The 25,202-nt window shown below is 35.9% G+C and overlaps 1 protein-coding gene across 38 annotated transcripts in view; it reads right to left on the bottom strand.

The window, feature by feature from the left end:
• LOC107322457 (uncharacterized) overlaps nucleotides 1-25,202 on the bottom strand; it is a 416,365-nt gene that overhangs the window by 112,802 nt on the left and 278,361 nt on the right. For 24 of the 38 annotated variants that reach the window (XR_014938941.1, XR_014938907.1, XR_014938928.1 and 21 more), the window contains one exon: nucleotides 15,493-15,573. The exons of 13 other annotated variants lie outside the window; for them this stretch is intronic. Coding sequence is in view for 5 of the 25 variants with exons in the window: in XM_085527609.1 (XP_085383735.1) it covers nucleotides 15,493-15,573 (81 nt within the window). In the remaining 20 variants the exon portion in view is untranslated. Of the gene's footprint in view, nucleotides 1-15,492; nucleotides 15,574-17,341; nucleotides 17,663-25,202 lie in introns of those variants that run through there. One more of the 38 variants, XR_014938989.1, reaches the window with a different exon arrangement.

Genomic DNA, 25,202 nt, shown 5'->3' with positions numbered 1-25,202 from the left:
TGAATTTCATTTGAAATTATGCCATCCACTTCCATAGTTCTGCGGGTTCATTTTTCATAGAATCATAGATGGTCTGGGTTGAAAAGGATCTTAAAGACCATCCAGTTTCAACCCCCCCACTGTGGGCAGGGATGCCAGCCACTACACTAGGCTGCCCACAACCACATCCAGCCTGACCTTGAATACATCCACAGATGCAGAGAGTTTTGGAGTTTCCCTTATAATGTGTGTAGGACTTTGTGCAATATAGTAAGTACATCATGCCATTTGGAGATGTTACCATCTTCCTGCCTAACTTTCTTTCCAACTCATCAGTACATTTACTGGGTAGCAGCTCTCCAATCACGGAATAATGGAGCATACCACTGTGCTGGTTTTGATATAGAGGAAACTAACTGTATATTTCTACTTTAGGTTTTGCTATCTAGCCATTTTTACCTCATGACAAGGATTTTCCTACCACCCAGTGACTACTTAGCTTCATTAAGAGCTGTTTCTGAAATAAACGGTAGAAGACCAAAAAATTCTATTGGCTTTTTAATTCTTTTGCAAAACAACAGCAACAACAAACTAGTAGAATATTGAGGAATTCATTTCATTTTTCAGAAATAGATTGGTAATTACAGTATTTACATTAGTATTTTACCATCTATGTAAAAATATATCTTCTTCTAATTCCTAGTCTCTCTCTATCTCTTTCAGTGTCCTAGAAGGACATTTCACAGGATGAATCTGAAACAGAATTCCAAAAACTAGTCACAGTATTAGCTGCTATTCTGTTCTTCAGTACAAAAAAATATAGCATGACAACATCTGAATAAGAAATACTCACATTCTTTATCATATTCTTCCAACATTAATTTTGCTTAATGCAAGAAATTAGCAATACTATTCCTCTCAGAATATAGAGAATTAGACCTTTTAATTACATTAGTATTAACACACAAGAAAAGTAACTGAGCCCCTCCAAGGAGAATCAAAATCCACAGGCCTAGGCAATTTTTGATTGCAACTCTTCTGAACTTATCTTTTCTGTATTCATGGCTCATAAATGTCCCAGATGATCCCTTCCCACTTACGTGCTAAACTTTATACCCACCATTGTGGGATTCTTGAATTTCATATCTGAGAAGTGCAATTTGAGAGTAACTCAATTTCTGCCGCATACTTTCAAGAGTTAAGAGAACACTGTTCACATGAGACTAAATTTATTATTTCTAAGGTGCAGAACAATCAATTCACAGCTTATGGAAAGTGGGAGTAAAATGAATGTAAGCCAATTTTGAGCCCTCATTAACCTGGACTATTCTTCTTCACTTCACATAATGCAGTCATCTCTTTGAGTCTGCCTAGGTCTTTGTGAGGATTTCTCATAAACTTCAGTAGTGCCTGGCACTTTGTGATGCTGCCACTGGGTTCCTCCAGCTGTGTCCTGGCCTGCTCTGAGTGCCCACTCTGTCTGGAATACAGTCTAATGGCCATTTCCTCACTCCCTGTGGCAAGGGAGCTCTTCTCCAGACAGATTTAGGGCTTTTAGAGCCATGTCTGGCAGCTGTTGTGTTCTTTGCCATTGAACAGGGGGAAGGTGAAGAGAAAGAATGTATGAGGTTACACGTCATGGACATATTCATCTCTTCACCTTCTTTAAAAAGAAGTCAATGTTGCAGATTACTTAAAGAAAAAAGTTTGAACTTTTCTGTCACTGGCTCACCTTCCTTGCTCATATGCCATAGTGCTGTCATCTTAGACAGTGAGGACCAACAAAACCAATTTTTGTGTTGTTTGCACAGTCAACAGTACTCTCAGGATCAACTGAGTATCAGTACTTGAATTTCAATCAGTGCTGTTTATTTAAAGCATCTTTATTACAGAAGTCTTGATATATGCACATATAGCTTTTAATATTTATGACAATTAAATCGTATCATTAACTGTACGCTATTATTAAATATATGATATGGATTAATTTCAGGAAGAGGCAAGCTACGTCTATTGATTATATATTGCAAAATGCAATATGAAAACATCATATTGATAAAACACACATTCTAATGTAATAGATGGCCTTCCAACTGTGAGATGGTGCTTTAATTTAGAGCAAGGTTATTTAAAAGGGGAAAGACACAAGGACTTTTGCTTTCAAACTAATAAATCAGAATGCTTTCCTGAAGATAACTTTCCATTCAAAGGCTTTAGTGTAAGGAAGATTACAGAAGTTTGAAAGTATATGCATTTTTGTATTTTTCCACCTATTCTCTACTTCTTGATGTATGCATTGAAAAGCCTTATACATGAATGTATCTTGTTTAAAGGCACAACAGACTTACTTGTAAGTGTCCAGTGAATTTTTCACAGTGCTGTGAATTGCAGTTCTGGAAGTTTATTGCTTTACTTTTCTTCCAGATTCTGATTATAGCAATATTTTAAAGTGGATGCTATTGAATTTCTGTATATGAAGCTGGGTTATATTTAGATAATGGACTTTATCTGACAAATAATATGGTTAACAGAAAGACAATAGTCTAGATAGTTCACCTGCAAACATTTTGAAAGAGATTTAAAATTTGCTTTAACATTATAATTATTCACCTTTCCCTTATGATTTTTTTCTTGATTAAGACTCCAATGCTGTTGTGCAGTTTCAAATGAACATTCGTATTTATACTTACTGGGTTACATTATTCAGAAGATGCTAAAAGATTTAAGGATTTCTGGGAATGCCCAGCCAAATATCATATCACTTCACTATGTGTTACAAAGCGTTGTATAAAACTAAAGCTTTGAGGATACCTTACAAGATCAAGGCAAATAAATAAATGTTTTATGACCACAGTAAAAGCCTGTTTTGCTCTTTAGCCATTTAACTTATCATGTAAACTGCATTATACCCCTAAAACTAATTTTGGCAATACATGTAGCAATATCTAATAACATTTGACAGCTTGTATTATAAATATTTTCTGTTGTGCTTTTTATTTCTTTGTTTGTTTTTTAATGGGATTGCAAAAGTAGCTTTCATGTATAGAAGAGAGGTGCCCACATTCTACTCAAAATAAGAATCTTGATGGAAATCTTCAAACACTGTTTGGATGCTTGTGAATACAAAGAGTTCAGAAACAAAGATAGCTAAGTTGAGATCTCAGTATCTCTGAACATAGATGCTGCTGTTTTAATACATTCCATAAACTTCAGATACTTTCATAGAGCTGAAAAATCTGAAGCAGATGAATTTTCATTAGGATGATGGAAATTTGTAATGACTTGATCAGTTTAGTGATATTTAGGGAATTAATGAGATACTCTGTTAATATGCATCATATGGAACTGCTATTGCACTCTGGAATGGGCTGATAGACCACAATTCCATGTCTGGAAGTGATCAGCAGCCAGTAACTTCATTCTCTCATAAAGTACTTAGTTTTAAAAGGAAAGAAGTTCTGTAACCTCAACAACTCTTCAGTGCGTGGTTTGAATCAGAAATATTGCTACTTCTAGCGCCACTGCACATACTGTTCTTATTCACACAAATGTTTAGCATTCTTGATTCTAACTAGGAATTTCCCTAAATTAAGTTCTGTGGTAACAGGCTGAGGATTAATTACAGCTCATATAAAAGCTGGGGTTATCTTTGTCTTTTTGAATCAAGCTTTGGAGTGTTTTATATTTCTCATTTATATAAACAAATAAATAGAGTAGAAGCAAAGGAAGGCACCCACATGAGTTAAATCCTCCCCTAAGATGACACCATGCAGCAAAAATACAGCTGTATTATAATCATTAAATGTTTGTTATCTTAGACGAGACTGAATTAATCAACATCATTAGATACATCATCTTAATGTGTCAAGATTAAGAAGAGTTTGGTTATCTGAGTGCTGTCACACTGGTTTTAATTTTATCACTAGCTTTGAAATTTGTGGGTTCCTAATACTTGAGAATGTGGGATAATTTTGAGATAGTTTCAATATGTCTGGTATCCATGCTACCCTCAATTACTACTCTTCAGACTTAATACCCCCCTAACTTAGACTTACAGTGGGATTTTTGTTTATTTAATATAAAAAAAAAAAAAAAAAAAAAGGAAATTGAATAGGCAATGCAGAAAACTTATTCCCATGAGCCTTTTCTTTATTAATAAATATGGAGTTTTGCCCATCTAAACAGTTATATTTAACTCCCATGGTTAAATATAGAAAATATATTAGTTGCAAAAAATGTATAAAGATGGATGAAATAAAACAATGTGAAGTTGCAACAACCTCATGTCCTTTTTCCACCTTTCAGTTCCCATTCTTTCTTCCATCTTCCTGAATTTCTCTTACCTGCTCAGAGATCCTTCCCTGAGGACAAACACAATCACTACCCTTCCATTCCTTATATTCTCTACTGCATACCTCTTTAATTATCTTCCTCCTCTTATAGCTTCTTGTCATATAATAATTAATATATAATATTACAATAATATAATATATAATATATAATATTAATATAATAAATAATATAATATAATATAATATAATATAATATAATATAATATAATATAATATAATATAATATAATATAATATAATATAATATAATATAATATAATATAATATAATAATGTATCCTCTGTACTCCTTTACTCAAAGACTGACACACCACATACTTCTTGCTACTTTCTTCAATGATGGACTCAGGAGTGAAAGGATTGTATTTGGAAAAGGTAATGAAAAATCACCATTAATTACTCATTATCGCCTTCTGGTTTGGACCATATATTTCTAAGATGTATAAACAGACATTGAAAAAGATATAAAAAGAAATCCTATTTATAAAAAATAACCAATGCATTACAAAACCAAACAATTTTATTGTCTCTACTTTGAATAAAACATACAATTTCAAAGCAACCAGGACACTGTGGTATGCAGCTTTTTAATACAAGTCCTGTGTTTGGTAAATTCCTCTTACTAATTAATAAAATCACAGAAAATTTCTAAAGGTGATATTTATTTATTTATAGTTATTTATTGCTGAACTGTCAACAACTGAAGGCTGTCAAAACTGATCTTTTAGACTCCTTTCAAAGTCCATTTTACACTATTCTATAAATGAGATTTAATTTGCTTTGAACAGATATTGAAAATAAGATTCTGGGGAAAAAAATTTCAAAAAAAAAAAAAAAAGGAAAATGTTGCTAATCCATTATTTAAATAGTGAAGTTCAGCTATTTCCTTTCTTTGTTTTCACACAGAATCTCATTGAATCATTGTTGAAACACCTGAGTTCAAGTTCTGTTAAAAAAAATAATAATAAAAAAAATCCTTAGAAAGTCATTTTTAGAGATTTGCAATAAATCTCTGATGAAGCAACTGAGCACAAGTCCAAATAAATAAAGGCCCAATCAATAGAAATGAAAATCAGCCTTGCAAATCATGTTGTAATAAGGATTGCCATTAAATTAGAATCAAATCAAGCTACATGGTAACAAACAGCCATTTCCCCGTTATGAGAACCTGAGAAGTCATACAACTATCCTCCAGGTCCCGATTTTGCATGGGCTCCCAGTGGAGGGGCTCAGGACTAGCCAAGGAGCCACGCAGCACTACACAGAAGCCCTGAATCACCGTTCTGAGCCACTTTGGTATATCCAGTAGCTCTCACAGCTAATAAATAATGCATTCATCAGACAGACCACATGTTTACTCCCAAAGCCAAAAACCCCACCTGTCTGGGAGCCACTCTCCACTCCTATCTCACCAGCAGCAGGCTGCCCACACCTTACAGAAACACATCAGGAGCTCCTTACAGAAGGGGAAACAGAAGGGAAGGAGCTGCCTGCACCTTCATGGGTGCATCAGGTGTTCAAATTCCTTTCTGTTTGCATTGTTGGCCTCAATCCAAATGCAGCATGACACTTTAAATTGCTTTAACTTTGCTTAATTTTACAAAACACTAATTTTTCCAATCAAACGTGGTCTCTAACTATGTTGCTCATATAATCTACTTTTATAATGGCAACAAGGAAGAAATTAAGACACTATTTTCTCATAAATGAGACTAAGAATGTATGGAGACTGCAAGTTTTGACAAGAGCCTCATAATCAGAAGCATGACATAGGTGCAGCACCAAGAAGTTTACATATTTAACAACCTGCAGTTGGGCTGCTCATTAAGAAGCTTATGGTCAAAAAGCTATTAAGATGCATCTGGATCAGAGGTTTCTGTTTTAGTAGTTAAACACATGCTGTAAACCAACAGGCTTCAGGCTTCTAAGTGCCCAAGTCATTTTGGGATAAACATAGTAACTTGTCAAAATGTTACATCAAGTATGAGATCAGTTCCTGGACTTATCACTAAAATTTACATTAGGGACCATTGGTACACTGTTACTTCAAAATGGAAATAATAAAAGAGATACCCATACATTCTTCTGGTAGCAGAAGCTGAAAAAATCAGTAGGACAATACCCTTTTTACAGTATAATAATGCTTCTCAAAGAACCCTTTATCGCCACAGGAATCACGTACTTCACAAGAAACATAATGAATAAATGCTACCTAAAGACAAAAATAAATTTTTAATAAAACCTCACTGTGGCTGTACTGAGACTGCCAGCTGTGTTACTTCATATGGACTTGGGTAGGCAGTTTGGTCTCCAGGTTTATGTGGGAAATAATCTATATTCTGATTACTACTCAGAGTTTTCAGACACTGCCTCCCTATAAATACAGCTAAGAGACAGAAAGGCAATACATGAATTTAGGTGGTCTGAGATTAATTCTTTACCGTACACAACCTGGAAAAGAATATTTGGGCAGTAGGGATGAAGAGATTGGAAAGAGATATGGTCAGATATGCACTACTGGATAAATCTAGTCTGAACGGAGGTCAAAATTATTACTATTTGCCCAAAAGAGCAGAACATATTACTAAGTGTAGAGCTGAACATCTGCATTGGTTCACTGGTTCCCTGCACCCAAGTTCACAAAGATGTCCTCACAAAGCTACATCTTCAGCAGCAACCCTCAAAAACAACGGTTTGGAGAGACAGCTGCAGCTTAAAACAGACTTGCCTCTCTGAATGGTGACCTTGGTGCAGCATCGTCAAAACTGCCTTTGGCGTTCTTTTGCACAAGAAGTGAATAGGGGCACTTTTGAGCAAAATTTAGTTCAACATAGTATAAATCATGCTTTAACGAAAACTTCCATGACATCCTCTTTCACATAAAATTCTCAAGTAACACAAGTGAATGTAAGGGTTGAAAAAACTTGCAGAATAATTTCCTTTCAACTGCGTCCATTCTGTCTATTTAGGCTTTCTAAAGAGGTGGTGAGGCAGGAGATTGAACACCTTCGAAAAATGGAAGACTTGTGGGACAAGCTGTGATTTAGAACAGTAATCATGGATCATCAACCCTAGACACATAAATAGCAGAGGCACACTCAAGTTGTAAGTCTTTCCTTTGTGCCTTGGTCACAGGCTACCATGGACTCTAATTCCAAACCCAGACTTAATTCATGCAGAGCTTCAGCAAAGCCAAACGCATGGTGTCATGCTAAACCTACAAAAATTGTATTACTAAATAGTTTACTTTCTTTACAGAGTTGGAGTGGCACTATCAGAGAGGACTCATGGACTGTTTGTTTTGAATAAGATTTCCTGTCTAGTAAATTTATAATCCAGACTCTCTTCTCTGGGGTTTCCAGTCTACCTTCAGTGCTATACATTTTTTTTCATTGCCATCATGGTGGCAGGAAATGAAGAATGAAAAAAGAACCAGAGGAAGAATGTGTATGAACCAGAAGCATATGAAGACAGAACAAGAACAATGAAGGGACCTGAATTTCCCAGATAAACCATGGATAAAAGCAGATAAATTACTCTCAACCACGCAGATTAGTTGAAGGGACTCAAAACACTCATATGATGGCGATAAATGTAGTATGCTAACTGCATACAAAAAAGTAAAACATACTCATGTTCTACTCAACCACAGAAGTAGGCAGTACACAAAGGCTGTTCAGACTCTTACAAGAAAGTTTACTTTGCTATGCTGTATCTATTTCCTTTTGATGATGGTCTTAGTGCAATGGTTGGAGCGTATCAATACCATTCTTATGCAAGACAGTCAAGGATGTCAGTCAGAAAACCTTAAATTACTGCAGTGTTTAGGAGCAAGCTTTCTCTATTTACAGGGAGGTGCAGCAAAGGTAGATGTGAGCACTGGATTCCATAGCTACTTTTTCTGTAAAGTAAAATGTCCATCACATTTGCAAGAAAATAAGAGACCGGATACAGTTCAGTCCAAACAAAATTCCAGACCAAAGAGTATGTCATGTTAGAAAAGAGAGGCATCATATTTGGAGGTTTTCTTTAGGTTTAGTAAGTACTCCTGGAATGATTTAATCAGTGCAAGCCTTGCTCTTACTGCTTCCAGAATTAGAAGGAAAGAAGAGGTGGAGGGAGCAAAATAGAGTTAAAATTTGCCTGAAATTTCCATATAAATTATGTCATTTGCAATAAAATACAGCTGAAATATCCAGAAGCCTTTTACAGAATTTACTCTACCAAAAGATCACTCAGATGTAAACATTTTTATTATGTGAGAAAAGACAAAGCTGGAATAATTTAATTCTTCTGTACTACGTAATGCAAAAGCATTAGTTTTTCATTCTTGTATTTAACTATGCTATAAAAGTGATATTCACATTGCAATGGGGCCTACCAGACGTATTTAATTTTAGTTTTATTAAAAATGCCAGAAGCTGCTCTTAACAGATAAACAAATGTCATATGAAGTCACATCCAAAAAATTCTAAAAAATTTAAGTACAGTTCAACTCCAACTTTATCAGTTAAGCCACCTATCACAGGTTTCTTGTTGAAGAGTTTCAGTGAACAAGTTTTAGAGGTTGCTGAGGGCTGCTGGTCATTTTTAAAGGACAGATTTACAATGAAAACATTTTCTCAGTTTTACCACATTATTTTACCACATTATTTTACCACATTATTTCCTAAAATATACAAAGAACTCCAACCTATCTGAAGATGAGGAAGTTAGATGAAGCACAAGACCAAGAGAAACTCATCATTTTCTTCTGTTTAAGTGGAATGACAAATACAGAAAGAGCATCAGATGCAGGAAAATAAAAATAAAAACAAACAACAACAACAAAAAACTTAGAGTGACTTTTTGTTTTCATCACTTAAATCTCTTGGATTATTTATAATGGATTAAAATACACCATATTGACTATATCGACCCATATCACTTACATGTGTTTGGCTGTTCTGCACTGTTTCAACAATGCTGAATTCCTAAAAACTTGATTTACCTTCCCTGGTCATCTGGATTGATAGCAGCCTTATTCCCCTGAAGGGCACAAAAAAGCTGGATTGAAAATGCCCAAACTTTGTAAATGCATCCAGTCCACAGTTATTAACTCAGAAATGTCTCTTAATAATGTTATCTTTGGAAATGCCTTTGGATATAGGTATTCTGGGCTGCAGACGGAAATCCAAACTCTCCCCATGTCTCCAGAGCGAGTTAGCTCTTCAGACAAACAGGATCTGGCATTAAAGTGAGTTTTTACCAGGCTGCAAGTTTCTGTGTTTGGAACCAGGGTTAAGGCCTCGAATCACACTTAATCTCTACCACGGAAATTGTGGCCACAAAAGGCTGTTAGGTTGGTCAGTGCATCTGCGGTAATCAAGGATGTTGATCTGTAGGACCAAACTTATGCAGCGCTGAACACCTGTGTCTCCCAAAGAAATTAACAGTAGTTGTGCTTGGATCTCAGGATTTGACCTCAGATTTCCTAGTGGGTATTTCTTCTACATGTGGGGATGACAATGTTATGTCTTACTCACAGGAGCAAACACTGCTAGAATGGCCCTAGATTTGGAGCACATTCACGTTTACCCATGTTACAGAGCACACTTATTTGCTACAGAAGCAATATAGCAATATAATGCTGAAAGCTACAAAACTGACTAGTACTGAAACACTGCATTAAAAGTAAAAAATGCCAGACTTTGTCTAAAACAGACAAGATGTTTTATGGCTTTAAAATAAAATCACAGAAGACCTAACTCCATCCAGCTGTTCTTAATAGACTTTTTTACCCTTTGTTTTCCATTCTCCACCTTAATCCACTTTAGAATTACCTCACAGTCCATTCATTTTTTGCTTGTAACTTGATAACTCTTACCAAAACAATCTATTGCACATTACAAAGTAAAAAAAAAAAAAAAAAAAACCAAAAAAAAGAACATCAACCCTACACCCACCCCACCCCTCCAGCCCCCCCCCAAAAAAATATATATATATTAAAAAACAGATAAATTTTTAAAATGTGTATTGTTTAAAGCTAGTGATGCTTCTATGAGAATTTGCATAGCAACCTGTAACCATGCCTGATAGAATTACAAATCTATCGTGCATTTGAAGGATAGATGAAACAGTCCCACATTTTCTGCATCAGTCATTTCGATTTGGTTCAGCTCAGAATAAAAAGCCTCTCTTATTTTGAAACTAATTGAAGAATTAATAAAAAAAGATCAAACACCTGTTGCTCTGTTGGCGGAAAACAGCAATTACAATTACAGTGGACGTACGCTATATAAGAATATTTTTAAAATAGAAGGGGAAGAAAATATGCTGGTGACCAGGGTCTTTTTGAATCTACTGAGGATATTACAGCTTTTATTCAGATTGTGAGTGGCCCCTGTTAAGCATCCTTGGTTCACGAAGGTCTACTCACTATATCCCTGTTTAGTCGCTGCCCCATTAAGCATTTTCTATTAGCTTGGAGTAGCTCTGATTCACTCAACATCCTCTTTCTTTCCCTTACACAATAAGACAGGCTTAAAATCCACTGTACATTTCTCAAACTGTCACACAGATCCTCTTTATCAATTTCCTATTACAAACATTAATCACTGAAAATAACTGCTATTTAAAAAAGACTAAATCCATTTTCATCTCCTCCTTTTATTTGTTATCTAGGGGAGCAGTTAGGCAAGCCTTACGGTGGAGTAGAAAAAGTCAAACGTAGAACCTGTAAGTAACTGATTTTTAGAACAGACAGAACTGAAAAGAGAACAATAACCACAATATGAGCAAGCATCGAATCCACTTAAAACAAGAATCTTTAATTTCTTGCTGCTGCAAGAAGAAAATGAATGCTGACAATTTTGTTCTGGTCGCATGCAACAAAAGTAAAGCAACAAATGCCATGCTACAAAAAGCCCTGTAGAAAAAACTGTTTGCTGTTAAGTTGGGAGGTGTAGGATCACAGCCCACAGTGCTGTGAGGGACAGCCATGTTACACTCTCTCCTTGGCCCACAGGGATCTGCATCCCTTGTCAGCAGCGCTCCCACAGCCACAGCACCGCAGGGCCATGGCTCAACTCTTTTGCCTTTTATCAGAAAATCTTAAATCATTTATAGGCAAAATTATTGCTATTATCATTAGTAATTAAAAATGATTAAGAGTCTCCCTTTTTATAGAGGACAGAATCAGTTTTTCACAGAGTGAGTGCCACTGGCTGGTCCAGATGCTCTCTTTGTGGTGCTAATACCTTCTATCACATTGACTGGAACTAAACACATCTTTAAGGCCTCACATGAAGAATCATGGCTGATAAGCTAGCATCATCCTTGTCGCTTTCATTTCATAGGTGCTTTTAGGAATGACAGAGCAGTGAAAAGACTCACTATCCTTTCTTAGATAAGTACTTGCTTATGAGATGTATATATCTAGTGGTTTGGGTTGTTTTTTGTTTCTTTTTTTTTTTTCCCTTCTTTTTTTTCCCCAAGATAAGGAGGACTGAAAAAAACACGAAACAGGAATGCATGACTGTACAACTTAAAACATATACAACAGCAGGATGCCATAAGCACACCTTCATCTTCTATTCTGACTGGGAAAAAATACCCCTTTTGCTAGTGCATTCTGGTCCCGTGTATTTAAAAATGATGTGTCACAACCAGGTAGAGCAGAGACATTGTACTGACTTGAAGAGGTACCCAGCACTTTAGAGTAACTCACATAGGACACATGACTTCTCAAAGTCCTGCCAACTAACAGAGATGTGTTAGAATTTCAGTAGGGGCCAGAAATAACAGCAGCATCATGAGTCAGGACTCAGAAAAGCTGATAAACTGTGTCAGGCATGGATGCTGAGATTCAAGTATGAGATCAGGCTGAGAGGCATATGAAAACATAGGCGGGGTGGCAGTGCCTTTGTAACACTGAGTTGTGTATGCACAAAGAAAGCAAACCATAAAACCAAGGAAGATGAAGACCAACTTGTGATACTGCCCCTTGCTATCCAAGCAGAAGCATGTAATATTTTTGGAAAGTGTTATAAGGACATAAATATTTGTACTTTTCCCTTTAAAAATAATGTGCATCTGAACATAATAAATAAATAAATAAATAAAATAATAAAAAAAACAAACACAAAAAACAAACAACAAAAAAAAAATCTGAACAATCAGTGCTGCAAGATAACCTCTTTCTATGGAGAAAGGACAAAGCATTAAATACTTTATATTATTTATGCATTTAGAAATCAAAATAAACTTTTAAAGCTTTCCTGTTAATGAAATTAAAATGATCATCAGTCTTTCCTAAGTGTCTACAGTAAATAGTCACGGTCCATTAAGACAACATGTTAGAATTGTTCATAACAGGATGCAAATGAAATAATCAAGTAATCAGGACTATTTCAACATCAGTAAAGCCTCAGAGTGATTATTTTGTACAGCCATGACACAATACCTTTTTGCATACTTTCCCTGATCAGATTAAAGTGATGATGAATTCCTCGATGGCTCAAGTGTGCTCCAAGGAAAGCTAGAAGGTTGTACAGTTAACTCCCAGGGTGTAACTCTAAACCATACAACCTACTACCTCAACCCGGATGCACACAGCTTCCGACGGTGACCATAAAGTCTTCTTCACTTCTTCAGCCTTTCTTTGAAATGTGACAGCAGCCACAGACCTATATATTTCCCATGGGGGTAGGCTTTCAGCTGTTGAAATAGTCTGCAGTGATTCCCCATTTTTTTCAGATGACAAGGCATACTCTTAGACAGATTTTTCAACCAGGTGGAGATTATTTTCTATTGTATCTATATGTGTATAAATATATAATGTATGTATGATGTATGTTTGTATGTATGTATTTATACATACCTATTTGATAGGAGTGATGCAACTACATTTGTGGAAAGAAAAGACCATTTGGTCTTATTTTACAATAAAATTCAAATGGAAATTGAAATGTCTTTTTTTTTTCTAGCGTAATCCCTTGTAATGTTGTATTTATGAAAAAGGCAATGGCACATCCTACTCTTCCTCACTGAAAACGTGACAATTCCCTGACATCTCTCTTTAAATTTTAATAAGATATTAAGCCAAAGGTGCTTAAAGCTACAGATGACAGAACAAGTCATTTAAATTTGAAGAAGAGGCAATAGACAAGGGAAGCATTCCAAAAACAATATATAGTTTTTTTTTGAAATGCTCACTTGGGTCTGTTGTCAAATTCCACTGAAATGCATGCTACATAAACTTATAAACTTTTGCCAGATCACCACACTGACACAGACCCATAGAAGCGAGCTTGTGCAGTGCGTTTCAACACAAGATCGGATCTACGGGTTTATGCCAGTTGGCATCACTGATTAGCATTTTCCTTTTTAAGTTAGACACAGAAGACTTTAAACAAACAAACAAACATGCAAAGCAACTGTAAGGACAAGTATTTGAGAGTAAAAATATTACAATCATAAATAAGGCTACTTAAAACTGCATAAATGGTAGATGCATCACTCTTCTGACTTCAGCTGGAATTAATATCCTATTGAGCACACTTTGTGTTGCCCATGAACTCTCAAATCCCAACAACTGGAAACAAATCATACTACAGCACACAGCCTGCAAGACCAGAATCCAAAACTGTATGTGGCACAATAGTGAACAATAAAAGTTTGTATTCTGTGTCTGAGCCCACATTTCATACTGCAAGTTAAAATAAACATCACCCCACTAAATCTGAAATGCAATGAGGCACACTGGATTGCAGCTCACAAACAACATTAAAAAGACTGCTTAGCTATTTCTTCATTTTACAGGGTATCTAAGTACTGATTGACTATAACTTGTTGATTAAACAGTGCCTATTAATCAAAGCAAAGAATTTAGTTTGTATATTTCATTCACTAATCCTCCCATCAATGCTATTCTCTAATAATAAGATCACAGTAAAAGTAGAAAAGCAATATTGCAAAACTTCAGGGTTAACTCCTATAACAAATGCTTTCTTCTTGTGACCAGTATGCAGTGAAATATGAATTATCAGTCCCTAAATGTAGGACATCCTACTGAAAAAAGATCAGTAATGATCAGTAATGTAAAAAGGTGAAACACAGGTGTGGTATTATAACTTATATATTTTAAAGGAAAGCATTTGTAAGCACTGTATCTTAAAGTATAATATCTGACACAGCAGTTGTAAGAAGCTGGTATAAATTTAAAAACAGGTACTATAGAACAGTGGCTTCTGATTTTAGAAGCTTACTGAAATCTGTATCTGAATAAGTTTTTAATGTCTGACTTCCACTGATTTTCACTGAAGGCCTAATTCTGTCATCGTTTGTAGGGTAAAACTCCTTTTAAGAGAATGAGTGCTGCCAGTAAAAAAGTTTTGAATCAGGCCAATGCTTCATTTTCTTGCAAACTGTAACATGGATTTCTGGTTCAGTAATGACAGCTGAACATTACTAAATTGCCCTTTTATTTTGTAATTTAGTAGATTAAAACACTACATTTTCCAGAATACTCCTCTGCATTTTAAAAATAGTATCAACTTTTTATTCTAGAGCAGTGTGTTTTAAACCTGCTTTCACATCGTACACAATGGTTCAGCATTTAAAAGGAAAGACACTTTTGTAATTATTTTCTGCTTACACTTGAGAGAAAGAGTAAGGCAAACCTCAAAGTAAAATATTTATCCTTGTATCAGAAATAAGTATGTAGACTGCATATTTAACTTACTGAATGATTCTAGTAAGTGCTATAAAATGGCTTCTATATTTCTCTTTTTTTAAATTTGTATATAGAAGAGGCATTCCACATTTCATAAGGGCTTGATATAGTATACTCATTTACTAACAAATATATTTGTTCAATAAACATACTAGTAATATAAAAATAGCAGTACATGTATCCATGTAACATATTTACAAGGCATAACAAGAGAATAACTTGTATTTATATCTTTCAATCTATTGTAAAGCTTTGTGGAAACAATAAGGGCTAACCAAGCTGCAATAATTCCAACAGAAAGTAAACACAGCAAACGTTTTATACGTATCTATGAAATGGTATTTGTAGGATGACTTAAGGAAGGAAATTCTATTAAAGCTAATCTGCATTATGTTACTGTCATGAACTTTAATTTATAGCAGCAAAATTATTTAAGATCACTGTATTACCTTCACTGGATTCTGTTCTGGTACAATTAACTTCTTCAGTTTCCTTTTTCTTTTGTAATTTTTTTTTTGTTTGTTTGTTTGCTAAAATGAATGAGAGAGAAAGATTTTGAAATATCTGTTCTATGTGAAGTGTTTCCTGAACAACAGCAAACCTACAAAAAAATTAGAAATTATGCCCGTAATATATAAAACTGACACACTGCTTACGCCCCTCTCAGGGCCATGGAAAGACATGCTGTCAACACGCACACTTTGACTAACGGACAATTTCATTTAGCATTTCCTAATCCTATCACACCTCACAAATATTTTAATTTTAAGAGGAATACCAGAAGTGAAGAAGGTTTTGCAAAAATAAAGTGTTTTTACCAAATGGTAAATACAATGAGATAGTTTTGGTACGGAACTGCACACAAAGGCTATGGATTAAATCAAGAAATGTTGCAAAACTTAAGGGAATGAATACTATTAATATCACTAGCTACAGAAATTTTTAAAAGTTCTTTTAAGCAAATGAAAGCATAGGCTTCTCAACAGATATAGGTAGTAATGACACAGAATTATTCCAAAAAAACACGACTCAGGTGGGAAGTGTCACCATATATCTAAGCAACACTTTCTTGTACAAAATGGGTGAATGGAGGTATATATGTCATATACATAAGATCTCCATCCATAATTTCCCAGAATTCATTGCAGAACAACAAAAATATAAGGTAGCAAAATTAGCATCAGATCTTTGGACTTACTACCTAAGCAACAATGCATAAAAAGCGAAGTACTAAAAAAAAAAAAAAGGAATAGATTTATTTTGTGAAGCCACAATACATTTATAGCCTTTTCATTAGACAAGAATCTATCATAAACATTTTTATGAATACACCAGAGTTTCTGATGAAAAAAACATTACAAGTTTCAAAGTAATTTCTAGCTGAAGATTTCTGTATTTTAAATATAAATTTAAAAAAACAGGAAAATAAAAAATAATAAAGAATCCCAAAGAGATAAAAGACCGATTTGACTGAGCATTTTAAAATACATCAATCAAACTGAATTTTGCTACAGACTGCTCTTACTGCCAAGTAATATGTTACAAAAGAGAGACAAATGTTGTAACAAACAGGGTCTACTGCTAAAGAGTCATATGCTCCAAACTTGCTTTAACTTCACATGCAGTTATCACAAACACTCTGAATGGATATCTTAAATACTGTTTTCAGCTATTCCTGGACAAATGCCACTTTACCGAACATCTTAAAATAGTCACTGTTACTAGCTGCAAGCCAGGCTTACTTCATGAACTTCCCAATAATGTGCCTTTTATTCCAGGGCGTATTACACTGATTTCTTTGTAATGGATTTATATACAAAATTGTAAGGAAGTCATATACAAATTAACTCAAACATAAATCTAATACACTTGCTACAAGAGCGAGCCTTTCCTACCGGTTAGCAAAATTTTTTCTTCCTCTCTTTAGAAACCGAAAGCATGAGTCACATTATAAAAAAAGAATTTACTTTCCTTAGCAACCAGATCAAAATACCCACAACTTTTGTAGCAAGAACCAAAGCTTATAATGAATAAATGTAACATTACAATCTTTGCTAAACTCCAGTGCTTAGCTAAGACAAAATGTGCCTAACCGCTCATTTCTACAGATCCTCAATTTTTGTTTACTTTCTGTTTTTAGCAGCATTAGCTCAAACACACCCCCAAAAAGTTAGTTTAAAAAAGTGTGAATGGCTAACTATGTTAAAATCAATACACAAGGACTCAGTTTCAAAACAACGTTTAAAATGGAACAAAAAAAAAAAAAAAAAAAAGGAAAAAAAGGAAAAGAAGCTATACCTGATATGAAAGGTACGTTTTCACCCAGTGCCAAATTTTGCTATATTAGCAATAGCAAAACACAGAAGCAAAAAAAGTAATAATAATAAAAAAAATTGCCTTCTTTCTCTTTTGTTTTTACTGAAAGAATCAATCTCCTGGGCTCATTTTGCTACACTGCTTTAAGAAGCTCTAACACATCCTGATGTCTCTGCAGTGAAACATGCCAGGTTTTGGTTTGGTTTTTTTTTTTTGGAAGCAGGAGAGCCACTTTTTTTTCTGCACTCTTGTATGTAGGACAAACTCAGATTTGTTTCTTCTTCTGAGGGCTCCTGTTATTTCTCGGAAGAAGACCAGGATGCCTGTCTTCTCTCTCGCTCTTCTCGGAATTCCAGGCACAAAGCACTGCGCAAAAGCTGCACCAATCCTTGCTGCCACTGCCTGCACAGTGCAAGAGGTGGGGAGAGACCAGAAAATTCACCTCGCCCCTGTGCCGGTTTTATAAATGGGGATTGCACAAATCTGCCGAAGCAAGGGGGTGAAAAGGCAGGGTGCCAGTTTGCTACACTAGGCTGCAATGAGCTCATGTTCAATGCTGTCGCCCCATTTGCCCAGTTCAAACGTCTGTTCATTAAACACGAGGAAAGAAAAAAAAAAAAAAAGGGAAAAAAAAAACAACAAATCACTTTTATCCTTCAGACACTCGGGAGGGCTGTTCTGAACTACAGATCAGCAATAAAAAAATACAACATGTAGGTTAAAAATGCAGTTATGAAGTCTAAATATTCTGCTTATATTTTCTTTCTTTCTTTCTTTCTTTCTTTTCTCTATCTGGAGATAAGAAGCAGAATTTATCAGGCGTGAAAGGGACAGCCTCCTGGTGGTGTGCCAAAAAACCCAGAATAAAGGCAAAGTTGTGCTTCAAAGCTCAATCGCTTGCTGAGTCTGGCTAAAGTCAAGTATTAAGATCCACCATTTTCTGAGCCATGTAAGAAATGAAGAAAAAAGTCAGAATGAGTGCTGCTTTCCAAGTCTCCGTTGGCACCATCACAAAATCTCAGTCGTAAGGTCACATGATGCTCTGCCAAATGTGGAGTGCATTCCCATAAACCATTCTGCTGATACTGCGAAGGCAGCTATTGTCTAGTTTAGACCCAAAGTTCAGCCCACTCTTCATTGAATTAGCTGAAAAACGCATCACCTTTGGGGGTTGGGAGCCATGGAAACGTCTACCTGGCAGGCTGCCCACTTTTGCTGCCCATCAACCAGAGATGGGATTGTGCTGCCTAATGTAGTGATGACTAGGAATGTGAAGAGTCGTCCAAAGTGAATCTGATTCTCGCAAAGCCTGCTTCATTTGCACAGCAAACTCTGGCTTCTTGTCGTTAAAAAGGGGAGGGGGGTAAAAAAAAAAAAAAAAAGGCTTTACACTAAATGTAGCAATTAAAGGTCTAGTAAACATGCCTAGTCTGGAACTTTCCTCCATAACATACTGAAATGGTTCCCAAACTAAAGGACTTGGTACAATGCAAGTTTTCTGATTTAAAGCAGCTTTTTGTGAGTTAGTCCCCAGGATGTTGGGTTTTTTTGTTTTTTTGTTTTTTGTTTTTTTTTCTGCTTAAGGAAAAGAAAAACACGTAACAGAGCTCTCATTTCTTCCCTTTTTTTTACCTTCCCTTACTACCTCCTGATTTTATCTAGCACAAATTATACATGTGTGCAGCAATACCCACTAATAATGAAAGGGATGTAATATTGCTGCAATCCTCCTGAAAGCAGTCTCCTGAGAAAGCTGGTCATGTCTCCAGCAGCACAGACCCCCAACAGCCCTCTTGTTGTCACCCGTGAGTAGGACAGCTGCTCCGCAAGTTTGCAAACCAGCACATCCAGACCAATCAGCACCCTCCCGTCTTCAAAGTGCATTTAATCCCATTTTCTTGAAAAGATGTAATCAGACAAGAATTTATAGAAAACACAAGTTATTTAAAATAGGTTAAGACTACTAATAATTCTTAGTAACAGACTCAGAAATTTCAGACTTGAAATTTCAATTTTGCCCATCTATTGTTCCAAAGTAAAATGTCACACAAAATGTCAATTCCAAATGAAAATACCATGCAAAATATTGAGCAATAAATACACACACTACCAGCATGTAAGAAGTTACACAGGAGAATTTATCTGGGGGCTGCGCTGTGAACAAATGAGAAAAGGTCCACTCGGTGCTTCTACATAAGAAAGTTTCATAGCTACTGCAAAAGGGATGTTAAAAATGTGGTAATCTCTACGGTCCCCACAGTAATAAACATGGAGCCACGGGAGAAGCTGCTCTGCATTAGCATCTGCAGACAGTCTCACAAGCACTGCCGTGAGGAGAAGGTTGCATGCTAAAGAGTTTATAGCCAGAAATTAAGGAATGGCAAACAAAACAGAAGACAGCAGGCTGGAAACTACAGCAGGAGGACAGGAAAAACCATTCCCAGGCACACCATGGGCAGTAGTCACCTAGCTCTGCCTCCTTTCTGCTTATCAATGCTTCTTTCTGATTTCACTGTATTCACCTGGAGCAAATCAAAGGACAGACGTCCGAGATAGCATGCCTTGAAGTGGAGGAAGATGGCTCTCACAGGTTCTTGCAGTACCACACAGACTGCTCACACCTCTGTCTGGGTGGGTTTTTGGGGAAAGCAGGCATGGCAGGGAGGGGAAAGGCATGTGGTGCAGTCTCTGGGTGAAGAAGACCAAGGTGGGATAGCTGGAAGTGTCAGGGAGCAAGGGGAGGGAAGCAGCCTACCTTTATTGCCAGATCAGTGCTCCTGAGCAGGCCTGCTCCAACTGATGATTTTCTTACTGGTTTATTTGAGTCAACAAATCAAACAAGATTTTTTTTTATTTTTTTTTTTTTCTTCTAGCAGGGCATGGGAGAATCAAGCTCATCTTGCTCCATCTCGCATTTACCATTATTCATAAAACTGTTTAGACCAAAATATTTCATTGTCTTCAAAGAGGCCTCAGAAACTGCATTCAGAAATGTGTAGCCTCCAACCTGCTTGGCACCTTAAACCAAGGTCACAGAAAAGTTCCTTTAGAACTGAGTAGAAAACTCCAACTGAACGACAATGAATACATATTCTATTCCAATTTACCCCTATTATTATTATTATAGGTGAAAGGACAAGAAAACAGCTCAAAATTCAGATCTCTGAAGGATGTCTGCCACTCTTACCACCACAAATAATGCCCATTCTAAGCTAGGTGAATCTGAGCAGCAGTGTTTGAGGGGTGACAGGCACGGAAATCTGCAGTCACTGCTGTGTGGAAAAACACTTCAACATGTAGCTAGCCTCCACAATGGAACACCCCCGCCTCAAAAGCAAGTATTCCAAAGCAGGATGTTAAAATGCTGTTAAAAAAATCACTTGCATATGTGCTCGGTAAATTATAGATGTAGATGGATCACAGAGTGCTTTGCCTATGAACTAATGCAAGGATGACAAAAAGGGAAGCAAACAGACATATTTGCCAGAGCAGTCTGCCTTGATCTCCTTCAGTTGGAGCAGGACAGAGCAGAGGGACTGGTTCCCAGCAGGCACGAAAGGGATGGCAAAGAGAAAGGGACACCTGAGAGCTTTTGCATGTGTATTGAGCTGCCATGGGACAACTGGCACCCCAGCCCTTCCAGATTAACATGCAGGTTAGGAAAGGACAAAAACAGTGCCTTCTCTGGGCAATTGCATCCCATGGGAGATGAGAAAAAAGGGGAGTGAAGATCGGGAAAGAAAAAGGGGAGCACTCAGAGAGAATCACAGAAACACATAATCATTAAGGTTGGAAAAGAGCACAAAGATCACCAAGTCCAGCTGTCAACTCATCACTACCATGCCCACTAACTACATCCCGCAGTGCCAAGTCTACCTGTTTCCTGAACACGTCCAGGGACAGTAGCTCCAGCACCTCCCTAGGCAGTCTGTTCCAGTGCCTCACTACTCTTTCTAAGAAACTTTTTCTAATATTCAAACTGGAACAAGTGAAGAAGGCAATGTGTACTCTTTCATGAGTTTGTTCTTAAACACAAAAATAGTAAGTACACAGCTGTTATTTCTACAAGTTGAGAATTAACACACAAAAGTGAAGAGGAAATGAAAGTAATGGATACATTACACATTTCTTCTTAACTTTAATGTACTGTATTGCATGCTATAACAATTCGCATTAGGAAGGCCTTGGTTTACAAAGAGCACTTCCAAAGGCCCTAGCATATAAAAATCATTTTCAAAATGCATGCAAATGAAAATTTATCATCTGCTAGCTACTTTCACGTTATCTTCAAATGGCACTTTGCCTTCTTGTCTTTTCTGCCTTAGGGTTAACATGACCGAATTAAGAGACTAAAGCAAGATGCTCCACGGTAAGAGCCAAAGATGTCAGTCATCATAAATTTAACTTTAATTTTTCTGTTCCTGAAATTCTTGCATATATTAAGTTCCTTTTCCTCTAAATTTGTCACAGTGTTACTTGTAACCTATTTATTTATACATTTATAAATTACATGTTTTGCCTCTTTGGCTCTACATCAGCACACCTGAAATTAACAAACTTCTTTCTGTTTTGCTGCTGGAAAAGAGAGTGTATTAAAATTGAATGCAACAAAAACTGAATAATTCACAGCAAACATTCTTGTTCACATGGGAAAAACCTTCCTCACATATTTCTTAAGAAGGTCAGTTATACTCTTAAAAGTGCAGATATTCATAAAGAGCAAAGAATGCAAATATAATGAATTGAAACAGCTACAAAAAAAATCAAATGAGACTTTTACAATAAATGCTTTGCAGTACCATTATGTGGTAAACATATATTACACTAAACATTATGTGGATCACGATGAAGTGCAAATATGGTAGAATACGCAGCGCAGTTACATTGCTGGAGTACTGAGACAAGCTCACATTGAGGGCAAAGCAAAAATCAGAGTATTCCCCATTTCTCACTCTCAGAGATGATCACTCAGGCACAGAAAGGTGTTGCACATTCTCCACAAGCAACAAGACAGTACCTCAGGCAGATAATAGTACTGTGGCAGAATAAACCCAAATATGTTATTATAAGAAGAGCTTTGCTGTATACTTTTCCTTCAACATACTTGTTTCACCCTCCATTTATTTCACCCATTACTCCAGAATCATTGGAAATGTCTGGGTCAAGAGGGTTAATACCCTCATATACACGAAGTCTATATGTACAAAAACTTTTTAAGTGCTCTTTGCGGGTCTAAGTGCAAATATGGCTCAGCACTGTCACTATTAATGGGATTTGTAGCACCTATACTTCCTAAATCTAAACATTTGTAGCATGTCACTCAAGTACATGCATGACCAGCATGGCAGTTAGATGGTTTTTTTGTTTGTTTGTTTGTTTGCAGTTGTAGAGACAAAGATACCAGAGACTTCTTTTCACAAACTACATTAATACAAGATGGAATATTTGACATAGCTCGGTGTTAACTACACTGCATTGAATCTTAAGTGCTACACTGAGTAAGATGATCTCTATATACAATCCACACAGTTTGCACCATCTTGATCACTACCTCTAAAAACTAAAATATGAAAATAACTCAGTGTAACTGAGATAACTAAGATGAAAGCACAGATGATTTACTGTTCTAAACTGTTCAACAGGCTATGTAGCAAGGGTTCTTCAGGGCCACTTGTTTTTCCTAGAACTCAACCAGAATATGAATCAGGAAAATAAGAATGCTGCACAGATATTCTTCATACCATTGAGTTCTTAATCAGTGACACACAGTTTTTATGTTATTCTTACATTTTCCTACACAACCCTGTATAAATCCTGTTTGCTCAAGTCTTTTCATTAAAGTCTTATGCTATATTTTTTAAAAGTGCATTTCACTTAGCTGCCTTGAAGCAAAGGTAGTCTTCAATAGAGTATCATCCCTCCCTCCACCTTTATAACTGAATATAGTGTTACATCTCAAAATGGCACAGTGCAGTGCTCTTGAGCAAAGACAGAAAATAAGTAGTTTTAAGGTATTAATTATTTCAGGAAGGATGATACATATACCCTTAGGTACTTATGTTCTTGCAAATCTGGACAGCATTTTCCAAGATATCAAAATGTTATGCATGCAGGTATATGTGTGTACATATCCAAAATCACCACATGTCTTTTTGGTAATTTAATTACAAAAATATGGAGGGGTATGCATGCACTTTTCTGGGTTACATTCTCAGCAGGTTGTATTCTGTTTGTCAAAAATATGGATGGGTCATAACTCTAAGCTGGAAAGAAAGAAAATGAGCATTACAGCCCAATGTAAGAAGTGTTTTTGATTCAGCAACCTAAAGGATCAATTAATTTTGAAGCAAAAGTGATTAAACCTAGACAGAAAACAGCTTCGTGTATCCCAGTTTTCAGTTTTCCTCCTGGGAATTTTAGATTATGAAAAATAATCTCACTTCAATTGTACCACCAATCCTGCCTAGATTTTAAAATTTTTATATTGGAGCAGTTAACTCTTCATATCTTAAAATGTTTCAAATATTCACCCTAGGTTTTGCCTTCTTTGATATCTTTTAGTATAAATGGCAATATTTTAATTCTTCATTTATATATATATTTATATATATATATTAGTTTGAATTGTCATAATTTTGTGAGTAAAGCCTATGTTTCAAAACAATAAACATCCTCAGATAACCTGAACAGCACTGAGAGAGAAGCAGAGATCAAAGGTGTGGAGCCTTCCTGGAAGATTGAGCAAGCTATGAGTGATCAAAGGCAGAGGAGTGAGGACTCTGTATCTTAACTCCTGTTTCCACTACACATGTATAATTTACAGGTTATTGGATTGTGGGGGGGAGAAACTATCAATACATTAAAAGTAGGTTACATGCCTGAAAAGTTATTTAAAATGGATTAAAAAAAAAAAAAAAAAAAAAAAAAAAAGACTATTTTGAAAATATCCAGGAAGAATCTTCTACAATGCACTTATATATATATATATTTCCAGACAGAAGTGGTGCAAATGTAAGCAGCTTTGTTTTCAATGAATCAGCATTTTCTGACAAAATCAAACAAACAAAAACACACACTACTGCTTGTTGGTGTCATGATAAAAGAGATATTGTGTTGTTTGAAAGTGATAACTCACAGGAATAATGGAAAATTCATGTTCTGAGTAGAGAATTGCTACTTACACTAGTTTGCTTTTCAGAACATTTAGAGCACATTTAGACATTCAGAACACATTTAGACACTTATAAGTGTCAAAATCTTCATCAGATTATAATTCTATTTTACGTGAAATTCAAATTGTACGATCACATGAGTGCATTCTTTCAGTTCTCATCCTACAGTTTGGTATTGCTCCCATGTACAACCAGGCTTTTTTCCAGGACATTGTTCACAGCTTCCTAGCTCAGAGAAGTTAGCAATGATATGAGAACTCATGATACAGTCAGCTGAGTTTTTTTGGTACCAGATCCTCAGTTACTTGGTCACTATTTATCAGAGAAAATATACAATTAAAATTTTGCTAAAAAGAAGCAATTATTGCCCTGAATGTTTTACTTGGCAAAATAATGAGGTGCACTTTCTCAAAAAATCCTGAGCTGCTGTATAGAAAATAAACACCAAACATACTGTGTACTTATAAAATATACAGATTCAGCAGTACATTGATTTAGTAGTGATACATGAATTTGTAACCTCCCAACTCACTGAATGTCATAACATTGCATATATCTGCTGGACCATTCAATATATAAATGATGGTGATTTTCATGTTAGCTTCAAATTGCTTTCTTGGTAGGGAGATAGGAACTGTACCACTGCCAGTATGACCACAGTGTAGCTGAAA

Source organism: Coturnix japonica, chromosome 1 (genome assembly GCF_054131305.1).
Source record: "Coturnix japonica strain WE chromosome 1, WE-NBRP24, whole genome shotgun sequence".
Classification (NCBI taxonomy): domain Eukaryota; kingdom Metazoa; phylum Chordata; class Aves; order Galliformes; family Phasianidae; genus Coturnix; species Coturnix japonica.
The sequence above is the reverse complement of the archived record's forward strand: the minus strand, read 5'-3'. Positions and strand labels throughout refer to the sequence as shown.